Below are 20,316 nucleotides of genomic sequence, written 5' to 3'. Positions count from 1 at the left end.
TGGGGGTTTACACTGTAGCGGTACCTCAGGGTGTCTTTAAATACAAAATGGCGCCTAAAAACCATTCTAGCAAAATCTGCCTCCAAAATCCATATGGCGCTGCTTTCCTTATGACTACTGGCACATATGGGGTATTTCTGTAAACTGCAGAATCAGTGTAATGCATATTGAGGTTTATTTTGCTGTTAACCCTTGCTGTGTTGCAAGAAAAAATTGATTAACATAAAAAATCTACCAAGAAAGTGAAATTTTTAAATTTAACCTCCATTTTCATTTCATTCTTGTGGAACACATCAAGGGTTAACAAAGTTTGTCACATCAGTTTTGAATAATTTGAGGGGTGTAGTTTATAAAATGGGGTCAATTATGGGGGGTTTCCATTACATAAGCCCCTCAAAATCACTTTATAACTGAATTAGTGATAAAAAAAATGGTTATGGAAATTTTGGTAAAAATTTGAAAAATTTCTTCTAAAATTTGAAGCCTTCTAACGTCCTGAAAAAAAAATAATGTAATTTACAGAATGATGCCAACATAAAGTAGACATATGGGGAATGTTGATTGATAACTATTTTATGAGGTATTACTATCTGTCTTAAAAGTAGAGAAATTCAAATTTAGAAAACTGTAAATTTTTCCAAATTTTTGGTAAATTTGGGATTTTTTTCCTAAATAAAGGTGTAATATAGTTATAAATTTGAGTTAATATCATGAAGTACAATGTGTCATGAGAAAACATTCTCAGAACGGCTTGGATAAGTAAATGTGTTCCAAAATTATTAGCACATAAAGTGACGCATGTCAGATTTGCAAAATTCAGCCTGGGATTTAGGCTACATGCACACGAACGTTGTTTGTTTCCGTGTCTGTTCCGTTTTTTTGCGGATAGGATGCGGACCCATTCATATCAATGGGTCCGCAAAAAACTGTGTGCTGTCCGCATCAGTATGTCCGTTCCGTTGCCTCGCAAAAAAAATTGTGCATGTCCTATTTTTTTCTAGTTTGCGGACAAGGATAGGTAATTTTACAATGGATCCGCCCCCCAAAAAAACGGATGCCATACGGAACGTAATCCGTTTTTTTTTGCCGATCCGCAATTTGCGGACTGCAAAACACATACGGTCGTGTGCATGTAGCCTTACGGTAAAAGGTGGCTCGGTACTGAAAGGGTTAAAGAGGTCTGTCACCCTAGTGTACAATATAGATGTGAAAACCATTCCTTAATATCTTAGTCCTATCCTGAGATATGATCGATTGAATTTACACGACCAAAGCTGTAGGCTGCACCACTGAGAGATTCTGATGACAACCATTTGGTTGTCACGGAGCCCTTGTGTGGCTTCAGATCACCAGATGCATCAACATCTAAGTGCTAGCTAGCTCTCCAAGACAAGGTCTCCATGACAACAGCGAACCAGAAGAAAACAAGTTGCCAGTGATATCTCAGTGGTGCAGCCTCAGGCCTTGGATCTGTAACTTTAAGCAATCATATCTCAGGATAGAAATAGGATTTTTTAAAAGGGTTTTCAGATTATTAATGCACACGAAAGGGGCTTTTTATTAATTTCCTTTTGTAATTTCATGCTGAACTAATCGTCGCCCCAAAGTATCTCGGGGATCAAGGTAAACCATATTATTAGGTGTTTAAAAATAGAAGCAATTTTTTATTAATCCTATAATTCTCGTCATCCTTGTAAAAGTGTTTTTATTCCTTCTCGAGCGTCATTGATGAGGCCGACGACATTGCTGGGTAAAGCCGTTTCCACCACGGAGCGCGGCAGTAAACCTCCCAGATTCGGCTGAATAAACACCTCCAGCCTGGAATGTGCCGGGTTCCTGAATGATGATTAAATAAAAAAGAAAATCATAATTCTAATCATTAGAACCTCAAAATAAGCAAGCATTGCTCCCCCAGCGCACATACAGTAGTTAAATCTTAGCTGCCTAAGTCCACCACTAGGGGGCCCAATCTGTATACAGCTACATATACGGCTGCCGGGGGGAAAAGGAATTTCATGGGGAGTTTCCAAGCAGTTACCTGGAGAAAGCATGATGATTGGTAAATGGGGTTAACAACTTATATCCCTAGTGGTTTGCGATTGTAAGGGTTAATGGAGGTGGTTAAAGGCAAAAAAAGTACCTATAGCATGACTTTATTTAATCTAAACAATCACTATATGGCCTCATGCACACGACCGTTCCGTTTTTTGCGACCCGCAAAACACGGAAGCCGCCTGCGTGCCTTCCGCAATTTGCGGGACAGAACGGGCGGCCCATTGTAGAAATGCCTATTCTTGTCCGTAAAATGGACAAGAATAGGACATGTTATATTTTTTTTGCGGGGCTACGGAACGGAGCAACGGATGCGGCTAGCACATGGAGTGCTGTCCGCATCTTTTGCGGCTACATTGAAGTGAATGGGTCCGCACCCGAGACGCAAAAACTGCGGCTCGGATGCGGACCAGAACAACGGTCGTGTGCATGAGGCCTAAGGATCAGAGCTCCAAATCCCCAACTTCTCCGCAAACAGGAGATGATGAAATTCTGTCTGCCTGCAGCCACCACTAGGGGGAGCTCACTGAAAAGGAATTTATTCTGCTACCATTTTGTAATCAATCCATGTGCAGTGAGCTCCCCCTGGTGGAAACAGAAATAATTTTAAGAACTTAAAGAGGACCTTTCACCTAAAAAAAAAATGTAAACTAAGACCATAGCTTTACTTACATGCCCCCATGAAGTGTTGATCGTTTTTTCTTTTTTCAAACTGTGCCCCCGTTTGTCCGCTATGCCCCCCCGGAATAATTCCCGCCGTCTATGGTAATGAGCCAGCCTCAAATGGGCTGGCTTTAAAAGTTCTCCTCGGCGTGCCTTCTCTCTTCTCCCTGGCACGGAGCGCATCCAATCAGCGCGCTCCGCTCTTAGCCAGGGAGAAGACGCTCCAGTTCTCGCGAGACTTCAGAGAACTGGAGCGATTTCGTCTATCCGGCTAAGAGCGGAGCGCGCTGATTGGATGCGCTCCGTGCCAGGGAGAAGAGAGAAGGCACGCCGAGGAGAACTTTTAAAGCCAGCCCATTTGAGGCTGGCTCATTACCATAGACGGCGGGAATTATTCCGGGGGGGCATAGCGGACAAACGGGGGCACAGTTTGAAAAAAGAAAAAACGATCAACACTTCATGGGGGCATGTAAGTAAAGCTATGGTCTTAGTTTACATTTTTTTTTTAGGTGAAAGGTCCTCTTTAAGTTGTTTCTTATAGATGGCTTAGAAAGGGGGGTTCCAGGTATTAGGGCCCACCTCTACCCCAATTATACCCTTGGCTCTCATGAGGAGCTTCACTTTAACCCCTTAGTGACCAGCCTGTTTGGGGCCTTACTTAGTGACCAAGCGTTTTTCTTCCTTTTTTTATCATTGCCTTCCAAAAGCTATAGCTTTTTTATTTTTCTATGTAGCTGTAAGAGGGCTTGTTTTTTGCAGGACAATGTGTAGTTTTTAATGGTGTTATTTTGGTGTACACATAACTTTCTGATTAACTTTTATTAACTCTTTCTTAGTGGAAGATGGGAAAAAACTGCAATACTGCCCCTGAGTTTTCATATTATAAATTTTTTGGGCATAAATAACATAATACTGTATCTTTTTTCTCTGGGTCAGTGCAACTACAGTGATACCAAATACACTAGTACTAATAGTTTTTTTTTAACGTTTTTAAAAGGAAGAAAATCTTTTTGCATCGGCGCTTCCCAAGACCTATACCTTTTTTCTTTTTCTTTCTACAGAGCTGTGTAAGGGGCTTGCTTTTTGCGGGACGACTTGTAGTTTTTATTGGTATCATTTTGGGGTAAATTACTTGTTATTAAGTTTTTTCTGTGGTGACTAAGCAAAAAAAAAAAAAGCTATTCTGCCAATTTTTTTTTTCTTTTACAGTGTTCACCCTTAAGAGATAATTTACATGATATTTGTGTATTCTGGATCATCATGGACGTGGCGATACCAAATATGTGGGGGATATTTTGTTTTTGCAATTTTTTTTCATTGAAAAGTATATTTTCAATGGAAAAAAAAGCGTACTTATTTTTTATTCGATTTTTTTGTTTACTTTTTTTTTTTTTACTTTGTTTTTACCACTTAATAGTCCCACAATGGGACTATAATAGGCAATATTTAGATTTATCCCTGTAGTGCATTGCATTTTAATGTTAGTGCTATACTGACATTGACCAGCGACCAGCAGGCTGCACCAGAAAGGCGCAGCCCGCTGGAAAACACTCAAGGCATGCTTGCGGCCTGTCCCAGGCCCTAGCCAGCCTCTACACATATTGGCAACCTGCCTTCGCATAGGCGGGGTGCCGATGGGAGACAGAGGGAGCCCGCTCCCTCTGTCACCGCTTACATGAGGGGGGGGGGGGATGGGGGGCTTGGGCGCCATTGGCCACGGAATGTGAGGGGTTAAACACCCTGGATAGGCACACCTGCCAGTCTGGGCTGTTAGAGCAGGAGAGCGGCTCTCTCGTGCAGCGGGGATCTATGCAGGGCTTAGGCTAGGGCTACACGACGAAAAAATAGGGCACAACTACACTGCAACATGTGTCACGCGACATTAATGCACCAATGTCGCGCAACAATTTTTATAATGATAGTCAATGTTGTCGCACTGTGACATGATGCAACTGCGACGCGACAGTCGCAGAAAAATCCATCTTGGATGGATATTTTCCTACTGTCGTGTCGCAGTCGCAGCATCGACACCATAAACTATCATTATAAAAATTATTGCGCGACATTGGTGCTACAAAATTTCACGCGACACATGTCATTGTGTAGCCCTAGCCTTAGGCTGGGCCGTCGTGAAAAGGCAGAGGCCCAGCCTAAGGCCCCTTAGTGACCGCCCTAAAAAGGCATACTGGTGGTGACTAAGGGGTTACGTATACTGGAGTTTCTTCAAGAAACAGTGCCACATCTGTCAATGGGTAGCTTCCTTGAAGTGAATTGGGCTGAGCTGCAATACCACTTGTGGAAAGTAGTGGCGCTGTTTTTTCAAACAAGCAGCCGATAACACCAAGATGTTAAGTACATTGATAGGGCAGAGGATAAGTGTCCATGGTACCCGCTCTACAAATACTGGGGAGATATTATAATTATAATTTTTATAAAAAGGTAGAGGAAATCATTCATTTTACTAACACACTCACTCAGGTAAAGGTGAACAGACGTATCCGCATGGGTTATTGAAGCCACGGACAGGGGAGCTGCTTACAGGGCACTTGTCGTACTCCACACTGATTGCTGCAAATAATACAATTAAACACGCAGGTTAATAACGAGCACGGCCATATCTAAGGCAAACCCCATCTCTGTCCATGCCGGGTGTCAATATACTCCTGTAAACACTACTGTCAGCCAATCGGTTGTCTCCTCCACTCTCTCCCTTTCATGCTGTTTCACTGAAGGTAACTGCAGCTGCATCTCCCTCCTCTCCCCTTATCTTCGCCGTGTATTTCAGGTCTTAGTTTTTTTCAAATAATTTCTAATAAAATTAGTTTTCAATGAAAAAACTAAAGAAAATGATACAACACCTGACAAGAAGAACATCATTTGCATGTGGCAGGGTTACAGTCCAAATCTGCAGACCTCAAGCTGGAGTGGGATCTCCTGTCACATGTACAGTCTTTCTTCAGTGTGTTTTCTACTTCCAGTATTGACAGTATATCTCCAAGATCTCCCTTAATCACGGGACCCTTAAAGAATTATCCAATTATTAAAGGGGTTGTCCTATGAAAAATATTCTTCTGTTTTCAAACCAGCACCTGGATCTGAATACTTTTGCATTTGCATGTAATTAAAAATTTAGCATAGCCACTGAGCTATTCAGTAAAATGTATCTGTATAGCGCCACCTGCTGTTTGTTCTTTCTCTTATTTCTTTGTCCTGCTCACAGAGATGGCCGCACATGCTCAGTTTCATCCTTCAACTGCCTCCTGAGCTGTGATAGGCAGAGCATGGACAAAAAAAAAAGGGGCGCCCGTTTTTTAGGCGACTATTCAATGAAACTGGAGGTATGATATATGGAAGTATGATATATGGTCATTCAGCCTGTTAGGGCGAAGGGTCCCCAATTTAAAGGTCCATTGCGCCTCTTTTTGAAGGACCCTCTGATCCAGGTTGCCCCCACTAGGAGAAGGTCTGACAATCTCTATCCCCTGAAAACAGATAGAGCCAATATCCCCCAAGTGACAGGTGTTGACATGACTGGACACAGGAGTGTCCACGTTCTTTTTTATATCATTGATATGCTCCCCTATATGACGGCGAAACTCACGAATCGTCTTCCCCACGTATTGGAGCCCACAGACGCATGTGGCCAGGTAAACCACACCAGAGGATCTGCAGTTAATAAACGTACGGATGGTATATGTTTTCGCAGTAACTGTACTGCTGAACTCAGAACCCCTTTTGATAGAATCACAGGCTATGCAACCGCCACAGCGAAACGTCCCTTTAGGGGGGTCTCCTAGCCATGTAGAAGAGACTGGAGACTGAAAATGGCTGTGGCAGAGGCGATCCTCTGTAATTGCAGGTGTGGGGCCGCATACTGCCTGCTTCTATTGTTTGCCCAAGGTGCACAAGGGACCGCATCCGCTCAAGGGTAGGCCAATTGTTTCGGGTACAAATGGTCTTACCCACCAGGTCAGCACCTATGTGGACACAATCCTGCGACCATTTGTTTTGTCATTACCCTCTTACGTGAGGGACTCCATGGAAATCATGAACAAGATGGACGGCCTCAGCGTCGAGGATAATATCCTCCTTGCGAGTCTTGACGTTGAGGCCTTCTATAGTTCCATCCCTCATGTGGAGGGTTGTAGGGCTGTTCAGTATTTCTTGAATGAGCGAGGAAGGGAATTTGCATCATATAACCAATTTGTCATCAGTCTGCTGAAGATCATCCTACATCACAATGTGTTTTTGTTCAATCACCGCTTCTACCACTAGCTCAGGGGTGTGGTCATGGGCAGTCCCTGTGCCCCGTCTTATGCCAACCTATACCTGGGCTGGTGTGAGAGGGAGGTAGTTTTTGGAGACGAGATGGTGGGTTGGGCAGGTCACATCACAATGTGGGTTAGGTACATCGATGATCTTCTGGAATGGGACTGTTCAGGAGTTCAATGAATTTGTGAGGGTCCTGAATGTTAACAAGTGTGGTCTGTTTTTACCTCAGAGATCAATGCAACACAAATAACATTCCTCAACCTCACCATCTTTAAAACGGAGGATGGCAAAATTTATACCATTTTATACCGGAAAAGTACGGCAACAAATACGCTATTACACTGGGACAGTTGCCATCTATATCCTTTGAAGAAAGGAATACCCAAGGGCCAATTCCTCCGTCTGCGTCGCAATTGCTTCTCCCTCTCAGATTTCCAGATCAAAGCTGGTGATTTGACTAACAGGTTCATCAATCGTGGATACCCTCGTGGCATACTTGCCTCTGCCTATCAGCATTCGCTATCCTGCACTCGTGAGGCATTATTAAATCCTCGGGAGCGAGGTGAGAGCCAGGGGCAGGTTCGCCTTATTGCCACTTTCGATGGGGCAAGTGTTGCCATACGTGATATTATCAGTAAGCACTGGGGGATTCTACAGATGGACCCTGACGTGGGTCACCTTATGGGCCCCACACCTGCAATTACAGAGGATCGCCTCTGCCACAGCCATTTTCAGTCTCCAGTCTCTTGTACATGGCTAGGAGACCCCCCTAAAGGGACGTTTCGCTGTGGTGGTTGCATAGCCTGTCATTCTGTCAAAAGGGGTTCTGAGTTCACCAGTACAGTTACTGCGAAAACATATGCCATCCGTACGTTTATTAACTGCAGAGGTGTGGTTTACCTGGCCACATGCGTCTGTGGGCTCCAATACGCGGGGAAGACGATTCGTGAGTTTTGCCGTCGTATAGGGGAGCATATCAATGATATCAAAAAGAACGTGGACACTCCTGTGTCCCGTCATGTCAACACCTGTCACTCGGGGGATATTGGGTCTATCTGTTTTCGGGGGATAGAGATTGTCAGACCTTCTCCTAGAGGGGGCAACCTGGATCAGAGGGTCCTTCAAAAAGAGGCGCAATGGACCTTTAAATTGAGGACCCTTCGCCCAACGGGCTGAATGACCATATATGATACCTCAGTTTCATTGAATAGTCGCCTAAAAAACGGGCTGACTTTTTGTATGCTCCCCTGATTAAAATTCAGATCTGATACATATATGGCACTTATTGAACGTTGTTTCGTTCTTCCTCCCGTGGTAACCAATGGTAACCAATAGCGATTGTTCACTGTTTGTGTTTTTGTGATGCAGATAGTTCAGCTTGCAGTGTGCTCCTGATGGATAATGACATTTACATAGGCGGTTGCTGCTGATTTTTGTCGTTTCCTTCACATATCCCTTCTCGATATTACATTCAGCATTATTAAATGTTTTGCCAAGTATTCCTCTATACATATACACTATACCTAGATGCAGGCATCGCTTACTTTGGTCTAGCCAGCGTGATGTGGGAGGTTTATAGGCACCCCGCCCCTTCCACACATGATTGGCTAACATGCGATGGGGGAGGGCTTTCCTCCCTAAATCAGAGCTCTTTCGGCCGCCGCCTCGCGGCCGTACTAGCGCCGGATATGCTGTCATGCTGTTGCTCTGAATGAATGAGATAGCTCAGCTTAGATAGGCAGGTTATTTTTGCTCCTGATGATTCTTACATAGAGGAAACGCGTTGAGCTAGTATTACTTAATCCATGCCTGACACAGTGTATCAGGCCGCCGTATCACCAGGGCACCCTGATCTGCACCCAACCCTGTTCTTCCCAATTTAATCACCACAGCTTGTCTGAGAGCGCTGGGACATTATAGTGTCTATCCTGGCTCTCATGCTACCACTATAGCATCAGCTGTTGGTGATTAGCTTGTATGTGATTCCTATCATACCTCTCCATAGTTGTACCTGGATAGACTTCCAGGTCCAAGGAGGTGGTTTGATATTGGGACACATTTTCATATCCCTTTGGCTACAGAGTGGAGGTGGCGACACTATACACCTGGTGGGTTCACATGTCACTATTTGTTTGAGCACTTGGTTAGTGCCACCCCACCTGCCTATAATTATTAGGGATTTTTTTAGTTCACGTTCTTCCCCCTATTTTATTGATACACCAATAAAAGTTACATTTTAGCGTATTCCACATCTTCCGTGATTCATATTTATTAGGGACGCCTTACTTTATCACCTATTGATTTCTGGGAATTGTTAAATTTTTTTATTCCATGCAATTACAAATGTATTCAGATCCAGGGGCTGTTTTGATAAATGTAGAATATTTTTAGTGGGACAACCTCTTATAATCTCATCGCCTCCACTTGCATAGTTGCTCATTGACTATAATGTTAAAGGGGGTATCCAATACTTAAAAAAGCCCACCCATATGCTGGGCCCCTCACAATGAATATACTTACGTCCCTGTGCCGCTCCTGGACCCCGCACAGCCGCTGCTGATTCTCCCAGTGCACGGATGAAAACCTCTGGTGTCGGGGGGAGGGGGAGCCAATGGCAGACGGGGATGAGCTTCCCTAGCGTCACCTGTGAGGCTTGTCCCTGTCATCGTCTGCCATTGGCTTATCCCCTCCCGACAATGGATGTTTTCATGCGTGCACGTGGAGGAGCGGCGCAGAGAGCGTGGACCCGGGTAAGTATATTCAACTTGGGGGTCCCGGAATATGTTTTTTTTTTTTTTAGTATTGGATAACCCCTTTAAAAACCTATCTGGAGCGTTTCCATTCATTGACAGTAATCAGAGATCTTGAAAATGGTGAGAAATTGATACACAAAGTACAGTATGTCAGGGTTTGTTCATAAGAAATTGGACACACAGAATCTGCACCGAAAATCAGCCTCAATTCTGATGGCAATCTGCATTCTGTGCGTATGAATGTGGATTGTGCGGATCCGAGGCACTCCGAGAAATGCAGGGCATGAGCCTCAGACTTCTGCTGCGGATCTTGTAGGAAAATCGGTGTCATATTTGCATATTGCAAATCTAAAACCTGTAATAACCTATTAGATGATGCGTCCTATGTGTGACAACAGAAACCCAAAGAGGACCAAGTACTAAGCATAGAATAGAACTGATACTTACAATTAGTGGTGACTACTCCACCATCATACCGCCTGATGTGAATCAAGTCCACAAATTCTCTCGGTGAGATTAGCCCCATCCCATGACTGTGCGTGATGCAGTGACAGATGAAAGTGTCCTTCAGGAGGAAACACCGCATTAGTTGAGCTCTTAAGTGAATTTCTTAACACCCCCACTAGAGGGAGCTGAGGAGCTTACTGCATACTGTGTTATTATTGAGTTCAATGTATAACCAGTATGCACTAGGCTCCTGAGCTCCCTCTAGTGGTGGCTGCAGGCAACCAGAATTGCATCATTTGCACAGAATATGTTTAACCCTAGTGATGCCAAGATCAATAGCGATTGTGGCATCAATGTGGGTGGCGGGCCTAACAGTCCAGGCCCTATAAAAGCCCCCAGGGCTATCCTGACACAGTCATACCAATATATCAATCAGCCCATCGTGTATTACCTCATCAACCTCTTCAACAATGGAATAGGATTTCAGGGCGGAGTCCCACTTCGATCTGTATTTAGCAAGATACATAAAAGGAATAACTTTTTCCGGGACGCCTTCAATTATTCCTTCTCCACGATATCTGCATTTTTAGAAAAACAGGATCATTATATACAAAAAGATTGAAAAATCCATATATCATCCATATTATATCACTGTGTATCGGGGGCATAGCTGGGAGGGGGCTGGCAGTGCATTTGCCCCATTGTGCTGGGCAAGGGAACTCCCACAAGCCACTTTGTCTTGGCCAGGGTATTTAGATGACTTGGTATATAGTCTTTGAAGTCTAACATTGTCAGACAGTGTGTTTCTACACCACCTGGTGGTGGTCAGTGGTACTGCACCTCTGCTTTTCAAATATTTTGGTTTTTCCTTCCCGCCCCTGAAAACCCTTTAAAAAAATACTGCCTATCTAGGTAGATGTACAACAACTCAGGCTGAACAGATTTTTTTATTTTTAAGTTGATATCAGAAGGATTTTGTGGGAGGTTAAGGATGGGGATGAGCTATGGGGATGTCAGGGATGCTTAACCTGCGGCCCTCCAGCTGTGGTAAAACTACAACTCCCACCATGCCTTTCTGTAGGCAGATAGCTGTAGGCTGTCCGGGAATGATGGGAGTTGTAGTTTTGCAACAGCTGAAGGGCCACAGGTTGAGCATGCCTGTCAGGGATGCGCTATGTAGGACACCATTTCTCTGCTGGTTTTTCTATATTTTTTCACTTTGCTTCTTACATATTTCCTGGATATTCGTTGGATGGTTTCCATGAAATAGTGATATTTTTCTGAAAGGGACAAAGGATTTATCTGTTATTAAAGGTAAATACTGTAAAGGGTAAGATAAGATGGGTGTGGAAAAGGAAGAAAAAGAAAAGAAAAATTAATGAGAAGGGGAAGAGGAGGAAGGTGGACGGACAAAAAGAGAAGAAAATTACAGAAACATGAGAAAGAAATACAGTAAAAACGAGAAGGAAATAGAAATGACAAGCCTGGAAAAATGGAAGAGAAAGAACATAAAGCTCTGAAAAATGGGAAAGATTAGGAAAAGGAAATGATACAAGGATTGGGGAGGAAGAAAGGGTAAGTGACAGAAGGTTGGGAAGGTGGAGGACAAAATGATAAGGGAAGAGAAGAGAAAAAACAACAACAAAAAGATAAGGAAAGAGAGGGAAATAGAAAGTATGGAAAAAGTGAAGAGGAACATACAGAAATGACAAAAGGATTAGGCCAGAGAAGAAAAAGGAATCAATAGAAGGTTGGGAAAATAGAAAGGAAGGAAAAGAAAATGTCAAAATGACGGGAAAGGCAAAAGACCTAACAATGGTAAAAGGAAGATGATGGAAATGAAAGAAGAATAAGAAAAGAGGATGAAATACAAATAGGAACGGAAGGAAATGAAAGGAACATGACAAATGCATAAGAAAGAGAAGAAAATGGAAATAAAATCAGGACTGGAAATGGAAGTAAAGGGAAATTACAAAAGATAAGGAAAGGGAAATGACATACAGACTGGAAAGGAAAGTGACAAACAGAAGGATGGGAAAGGAAATTACAAGGAAAGGAAAGAACAAGATAAGGAGAGGGAAGTAAAGGAAATTACAAAAGGATAACAAGGGATGGGAAAGAAAGGTTGTGAAGGGGAAGATGACCGAATGGGAAAAGGGAAAACAGGGTAAAGTAATGGAAAGAGGGTTAGAAGGGTAGGATAAGGAAAGTGAAGAAAGATAAAGGAAGAAAATGCACAAGAAAAATAAGGGGGGGTTAAAAGATGGAAAGTAAAATAGAAGGAAAATAAAGGGGATGAATAGGAAATGTCCAGTATCCATGGCCAGAGAATCTAGATACTTACTGTAGATTTGGCCACTTTCCATCCAGACGTATCCTGGCTGTACGATCGAATCGTCTGGGAGACATCATCGGCTATCTTCTTATAGTCCATCCTAAGGAAACCAATAATATAACCACAGAATTACAGGTTCTTCCTTACGCCTGCTCCTGGGGTGACTGCCCGCTTCAAATGATGATTCTGAGCTTGACGTGATTTTTTCTTATGTATTTCATATATATGTGTGTGTCTCCGCTGAATAGTCACAGGACAGTCCAGGATTGTACAGAAGCTTCACTTACCTGAGCCTGAGACTTCTTGGTCTTCTCCTGCTCAGCGCCTCCCCCTGCAGGCAGAATATTATCACTGCAGTGTGAACAGCTACAAATATAGAAAAGAACGGCTAAGGCAATGTCATCTGCACATTGTATTATATCCGGCGGCATACATAGTTTGATATGGCGTCATTAGAGCGGGTCAGGATCCCTGACATCTGTGACCACGCAGGAGATGCATGTTTTCTCATAGGGGTACTGCTGTGCTTGGCACGTATGATGGCACTCTGCTCTCACTGGCACATTTCTACGGACAATATTGTAACCGTAGCTACACTGCTGGCACTGCTGAAGAGAAGGCAGTACTGGTACGAGTGTTGTAATGTAAATAGTCAATGGGGTCGCACTACGACGCAACAGTCGCACAAAAAGCCAACTCGGATGGATTTTTTGCATCTGTCGCAATCGCAGTCGCAGCATGTCGCAATACAACTCCATTGACTATCATTACAAAAAATGTCACGTGACTTTTCAGCGACACATGTCTCCGTGTAATCATAGCCTAAAGGCAGATTTACACCACACAATTGTCAGGCCGATTATCGGAAACGAACGCTAGCATGAATGTTCATTCTCAATAATCTGCCTGTGTAAAAGTGCCAGCGAAACGCTCATTCATCGCTGAGGCATACAATAAGTCTTAGGCACCACGCAGCGAGTCCGCAACGCAGCCTGTGTAGCCGACAGCCTGACACCCGGGGCAGTAGCTAGCAGGGCTCAAGAGGCAGCTGCCCCTTTTGCCCCTTGGTAAAGACGGCCCTGAACGCGTGTAAATGCGCCTTAAGGCTACCTTCACATGATGCAGATTATATTAGTTTTTTCCGCACGGATTTTCCTGTGGAAAAACTGCAGCATAATACAGTACCAGCAAAGTATATGACATTAGACAAATCTCCTGTACACTTAGCTTTTTTTCTTAGGTGCAGAAATGAACGGCCGTGCAAATTTTGAAACCTGCTAGTCAGTTGTTGTTGCATTGTTTTGTGCAGACTTCACACTTCTCAATGGCAGGGTGAAATCTATGGTAAATCCGCATCAAAAACGCATAAAAAACGAACAAAAACTACATAAAAAACATCATAAATAGTGCAGAATTATGTGCGTTTTTGGCATGGATTTCATGTGGATTTTCTGCAGAAAAGGCCTCTTTCACATGACCAGATGGCTTTTTCAGTGTTTTGCGGTCCGTTTTTCACGGATCTGTTGTTCCATTTTTTGTTTCCGTTGTGTTTCCGTTTCTGTTCCATTTTTCCATTCCGTTTTTCCGTATGGCATATACAGTATACAGTAATTACATAGAAAAAATTGGTCTGGGCATAAAATTTTCAATAGATAGTTCCGCAAAAACAGAACGGATATGGAAGACATACAGGGTACATTCCGTATGTGTTCCGTTTTTTTTGCGGACCCATTGACTTGAATAGAGCCACGGAACGTGATTTGCGGGCAATAATAGGACATGTTCTATCTTTGAACGGAACTACGGAAACAGAATGTACACGGAGTACATTCATTTTTTTTTTGCGGAACCATTGAAATGAATAGTTCCATATATGGCCCGTATACGGAACGCAAAAAATGTTCGCGTGAACGAGCCCTAAATCTGCACCATGAGCAGCCGCCCTTAGGCCAGTCCTATTAAAATCGTCGGGTTTGACTGATAGATATCTAATGTGTATGGCCAGCTTAGGCCAAGTTCACATGACCGTTTAGCTTTCCGTTCTTCTGATCCGTCAGAAGAAGAGAGTTTGAGCCATTTCCTTCTGAGATCCGTTTTTTAGACAGAAAAAACGTCCTGCATGATCTCAGACGGAAATGGCTCAAACGGATGCCAACTGATGCAACAGGATCCTGCATTTTTTTTTCTCTCTCTTCTTCTGACGGATCAGAAGAAAGGAAGCTAAACAGTGATGTAAATACACGCTTAGGGCTCATGCATACAAACGTATTTTATTTCTGTGTCCGTTCCGTTTTTTTGCAGACCGTATGCTAAAACATTCATTTCAGTGGGTCCGCAAAAAAAAACGGAAGTTACTCCATCAGCATTCCATTTCCATATGTTCGTATTTCAGTTCTGCAAAAAAATTAAAGATGTCCTATTATTGTCCGCATAACAGACAAGGATGGTACAGTTCTATTAGGGGCCAGCTGTTCCGTTCCGCAAAATACGGAATGCACACGGACGTCATCCATTTTTTTTGCGGATCAGTTTTTTTGCAGACCGCAATATACATACAGTCGTGTGCATGAGCCCTTAAGCGTATGTTAAACTCACTTGTAAGGCTTTTTTCGGACACGGGAGGCCTGTATCGAAATCACGCTCCACATGAGAGCGTGATTGCCCTTTATGGAGAGTGCGCGGCATTATAATGATTCATAATGCTATGTGTCTCTGCATGACCTGTATCTGCTGAATTATACAGACTGCATTATGAATCATTATAATGCTGTGCACTCCTGCGGAACAAGCAGTGCCCAGAACTGGGAATCGCGGTAACACCCGCTGAAAGCGTGGTTTCCGCACAGGACGCGCTTGTCTGAAAGAGGCCTATGTGTTGACGCCTCCAGGAAGAAATTCCACAATACTATCTTACTACACAATCTGCTGCTGTGACCTGATCTATTTTTGTTGCCGTCAGTGACTGAAAACATTCTTGTTTCCATTCAGAGACAGTAATCCCGTCCATAGCTAGTCCTGTTCTCAGGTGAGAAGTGGATACAATTCTATCCAGTCTAGAAAATGCTCTGTGAGCTAAACAGCCCAGACCCCAGACTGATACATTGTAACAAACTAGCACAGTTATATCCGGTCTACACAATGCTCTGTGAGCTAAACAGCCCGGACTCCAGACTGATACATTGTAACAAACTAGCACAGTTGTATTCGGTCTAGACAATGCTTTGTGAGCTAAACTGCCCGGACTCCAGACTAATACATTGTACCAAACTAGCACAGTTGTATCCGGTCTAGACAATGCTCTGTGAGCTAAACCGCCTGGACTCCAGACTGATACATTGTAACAAACTAGCACAGTTGTATCCAGTCTAGACAATGCTCTGTGAGCTAAACAGCCTGGACTCCAGACTGATACATTGTAACAAACTAGCACAGTTGTATTCGGTCTAGACAATGCTCTGTGAGCTAAACAGCCCGGACTCCAGACTGATACATTGTAACAAACTAGCACAGTTGTATTCGGTCTAGACAATGCTCTGTGAGCTAAACAGCCCGGACTCCAGACTAATACATTGTAACAAACTAGCAGAGAGATCTGTTCAGCTGCCAATGTGTTTAGCTTACAGAACATTGTCTAGGCCAGGGATCAGGTGAAGCTACAACTCCCAGAATTCTCCTTTCACTTCTGTGGCAGTTACAATAACAGCCGAGTAAGGCCTCTTGCACACGAACGTGTGCTGTCCGTGCTGTGGACCACAAATTGTGGTCCGAAATGCACGGGCACCGACCGTGGGCCAGCCGCATGCGGATCGCGTCCCCATTCACTTGAATGAGGTCTGCGATCCGTCCGTTCCGCAAAAAGATAGGACAAGTTCTATCTTTTTGCAGAACGGAAGCACGGAACGGAACCCCACAAAAGCATAGTGCTTCTGTTCCATGGTTCTGTTCCGCATGTCTGGATTTGCGGACCCATTCAAGTGAATGGGTCTGCATCTGTGATGCAGAATGCACACGGCCGGTGTCCTGTGTATTGCGGACCCGCCATATGTGGGCCGGAATACAGCCATGGGGGACACACGGTCGTGTGTAAGGGTACTTTCACACTAGCGTTATTCTCTACCGGCATTGAGTTCCGTCCTAGGGGCTCTATACTGTAAAATAACTGATCAGTTTTATCCCCATGCATTCTGAATGGCGAGTAATCCGTTCAGGATGCATCAGTATGTTTTCCGTTCAGTCTATTTGCCTTTTCAGGACGGAGATAATATCGCAGCATGCTACGGTTTTATCTCCATCCAAAATTCCGGAACACTTGCCGAAATGGTGGAGCCGGCATTTTTTACCATTGAAATGCATTAATGCCGTATACGAGTGTTTCGGTAAAACGGATCCGGCATTGCGGTCTGTAGTGTGCATGCTCAGACCGCAAAAAATGGAGAAAAAAAATAAATGTTGCATCCTTTTTTCCGGATGACACCGGAGAGACGGATCCGTCTGACAAATTCCATCAGATTGCAGGTGATCCGTCGGGCAGTTCCTAAGGCCTAAGTTAGTATGTTGGGAGTTGTAGTTTCACAGCAGCTGGAGTGCTGAAGGTTGCTGATCCCTGGTCTAGACAATGCTCTGTGAGCTAAACACATTGGCATCTACACAAATCTCTCTGCTAGTTTGTTACAATGTATCAGTCTGAAATCCAGGCTGTCTAGCTCACAGAGCATTGTCTAGACTGGATACAACTGTGCTAGTTTGTTACAATGTATCAGTCTGGAGTCCAGGCTGTTTAGCTCACAGAGCATTGTCTAGACTGGATACAACTGTACTAGTTTGTTACAATGTATCAGTCTGGAGTCAGGGCTGTTTAGCTCACAGAGCATTGTGTAGACCGGATACAACTGTGCTAGTTTGTTACAATGTATCAGTCTGTAGTCCATAACAGAAAATAGTTGCGGAATCGCACTCACCAGATCTTGAGGTCGTCCGGCATGCAACAGCCTACCTGGAGTCCAAGATTCATCAGGGCTCCTGTGTAACAAGTCCCAGGAAAGAAGATGGAGGCAGCATATCCGGTATAAAAAAAACCTTTAATGGGAACCGCCAAGTGAACAAGCGTGCAACAGGTCGTGACGTTTCGGCTGGTCCACAGCCTTTATCAAACACAACAGGTGTTTGATAAAGGCTGTGGACCAGCCGAAACGTCACGACCTGTTGCACGCTTGTTCACTTGGCGGTTCCCATTAAAGTTTTTTTTTATACCGGATATGCTGCCTCCATCTTCTTTCCTGGGATCAGTCTGTAGTCCAGGCTGTTTAGCTCACAGAGCACTGTCTAGACTGGATACAACTGTGCTAGTTTGTTACAATGTATCAGTCTGGAGTCCGGGCTGTTTAGCTCACAGAACATTGTCTAGACTGGATACAACTGTGCTAGTTTGTTACAATGTATCAGTCTGGAGTCAGGGCTGTTTAGCTCACAAAGCATTGTCTAGACTGGATACAACTCTGCTAGTTTATTACAATGTATCAGTCTGGAGTCCGGGCTGTTTAGCTCACAGAGCATTGTCTAGACTGGATACAACTCTGCTAGTTTGTTACAATGTATCAGTCTGGAGTCCGGGCTGTTTAGCTCACAGAGCATTGTCTGGACTGGATACAACTGTATCCACTTCTCACCTGAAAACAGGACTGGCTATGGACAGGATTACTGCATCTGAATGAGTTCTCATTCACTGACAGCAAGCACTTCTCTTGAAAATAGTGAGGAACTGTAACATAAAGTCTATGAGAAATCTGTAGCACGTTTCATTCATATAATTATTAATAATAATTGAAATAAAATCATAGACGTTTTGTAATTAATTCTGCTCCGTCTTCTGGTCTTGGCCTTGTACAATACAAAATGATCATGCAGATGCCGCAGCAGGTACCAGATTATGAGACTCTCTGGATCATTAGATGGCAGATTAAAAGAATTTTGCTGTATTGCCGTTACATTTTGCCTTTGGTGCTATGCTGACATTTGCTGTTATTGAGGTTACATCCTCGGACTAACATCACTACTGCCTTGTCAGTCGCTGCCGCAGGGCATTCCGTCTGTATCCGCTCAATGTAGCAATGGCGCAGCAAATACACAAGACCCATGGCGATCTTAACGTTATATTAGGAAAATTATTACTATTATTTTACTCATTTATATAAAACAGACATATTCTGAAGACTTTATCATCACCCACTGTCCCAGCGGAGCTCACAATCTAAGTTCCCTATTAAAATGTCCTTAGGAGGAAACCCACTCAAACCCTGGAGAACATACAAACTCCTTGCAGATTTCTACCTAGGACCCCAGCGCTGCAAGGCTCCGTTGTTGTTCTTGCAGCACTGGAAGGAATTTTCTGAATCTTGGACTGCCCCTTTAAGAACCTTTGGATGGGAGCCCCTTCTACCTGAATCTATATTGTATCAATGGATTCACTACAATGTTGATGGGTGAAACAAAGTCTAGATTACTACAAGGTTACACACAATGGTTACAATGTTGCCAGGCTGGAATTCCTTGGCATCAAGGATTGTCCAGGTCTTACCCCAGTGCCAGGAAGCTGCAGAAGAAGCTGTGGCAGCAGCACAGACCTCACCTCCTCCGCCTCTGTACTTTGATCTGGATCTTGGCTGCTTGTGACATAATCACACTCTGCTAGAAACGTGTCCAAGGAAGTGCTGGAGAGAAGCCACATCTGCCTGCCCCTTGTGTCATGTGACTCGTACGGATGAAGCCGGGCACAGCCATGTTGCTTAAGGGCATAAATGCTCCTCTGAGAGCTTATACTGAACTGGAAATAATTAGCTGCACAGTATATTACAACGGGAATCATGTAACAAGCAGATAGGTTATATCCACATAAAACCAGTAATACCTGTTCCCAATACCAGGTGTTTACTAACTATAGTTACTGCTGTGCAAGCTGCTAAAACTGGATGATAAATCCCAGGTTTAGACAACAGAAATTCTAAAAATATATTTCTAGGTCCTCTTTGAAGAAAATGTAGTTTACTGGTGTTTTACCGAAGTGGAGGGGTCAAGGTCAGTAACTTTAGGCTGGGTTCAGACCTGAGCGTTCGCGATGGAGCGCTCTGTATGCGCTCTGTATGCGCTCTGTATGCGCTCTGTATGCGCGATTGTACGGGCGTTTGCAATCGCGCATACAGAGACAAGCGAACGCCCATTGTCGCGCGTTCCCGCTGAAGTCTATGTACGGGAACGCGCGACAAGACGCCCCAAAGAAGCTCCTGTACTTCTTGGGGCGTCGAGCGTTTTACAGCGCGATCGTACGCGCTGTAAAACACTCAGGTGAGAACCATTCCCATAGGGAATCATTGGTTCTTGCTTGTTGAGCGTTTTACAGCGCGTAGGAACGCGCTGTAAAACGCTCAGGTCTGAACCCAGCCTCAGGGTGTAGCGGGGGAAGGGGGAATAGTTTTGGTTGGCTCCTGTTACCCTTCCTGTGTTATCTGCTGACCATTGTAACAACCAGCAGTGGTGCATGTGGTCACCTCATTAAATGTGTCTCCTATCATTGCCCTGTTACATCCGGCCATGCTTCTTGTTCTGCTAGATTATTTTTAAGTATTTGTCAGCGACACACACGCAGACATATACACACACACACAGCTCTGCTATATACACACAGCTTTGCTATAAACACATACAGCACTTCCATACACACATACAGCTCTACTACACACAAATAAAGCTATGCTATACACATATAGCCCTGCTACACACACAACTGCACTAAAAACGCAT

The 20,316-nt window shown here is 43.9% G+C and overlaps 1 protein-coding gene across 2 annotated transcripts; it reads right to left on the bottom strand.

The window, feature by feature from the left end:
* Nucleotides 1-1,158: 1,158 nt before the first annotated feature.
* Nucleotides 1,159-19,229, bottom strand: STARD6 (StAR related lipid transfer domain containing 6). Of its 2 annotated transcripts, none has more exons than XM_044294819.1 (8): nucleotides 19,097-19,229; nucleotides 12,810-12,888; nucleotides 12,532-12,622; nucleotides 11,418-11,467; nucleotides 10,639-10,765; nucleotides 10,188-10,305; nucleotides 5,190-5,283; nucleotides 1,159-1,836 (listed from the first exon to the last, which is right to left on the bottom strand). In XM_044294819.1, exons 3-8 carry the CDS (start codon nucleotides 12,619-12,621, stop codon nucleotides 1,686-1,688), a joined length of 630 nt encoding a protein of 209 aa, XP_044150754.1. In that variant the 5' UTR covers nucleotide 12,622; nucleotides 12,810-12,888; nucleotides 19,097-19,229; the 3' UTR covers nucleotides 1,159-1,685. The 2 variants fall into 2 exon arrangements, with proteins under 2 accessions (XP_044150754.1, XP_044150753.1); XM_044294818.1 differs by having other exon boundaries at nucleotides 12,810-12,853.
* Nucleotides 19,230-20,316: the final 1,087 nt, after the last annotated feature.

The sequence above is a fragment of the Bufo gargarizans genome, chromosome 5 (genome assembly GCF_014858855.1).
Source record: "Bufo gargarizans isolate SCDJY-AF-19 chromosome 5, ASM1485885v1, whole genome shotgun sequence".
NCBI classification, from domain to species: domain Eukaryota; kingdom Metazoa; phylum Chordata; class Amphibia; order Anura; family Bufonidae; genus Bufo; species Bufo gargarizans.
This window is presented reverse-complemented; position numbering and strand designations above follow the sequence as displayed.

Bases quoted from the DNA above. Each gene is read 5' to 3' on its own strand.
- STARD6 (XM_044294819.1), bottom strand. From the start codon at position 12,621: ATGGACTATAAGAAGATAGCCGATGATGTCTCCCAGACGATTCGATCG. The intron at 11,468-12,531 runs GTAAGTATCTAG...TGTCCCTTTCAG, and splicing joins GGAAAGTGGCCAAATCTACA to AAAAATATCACTATTTCATG. The intron at 10,766-11,417 runs GTAAGAAGCAAA...CTAAAAATGCAG, and splicing joins AACGAATATCCAGGAAATAT to ATATCGTGGAGAAGGAATAA.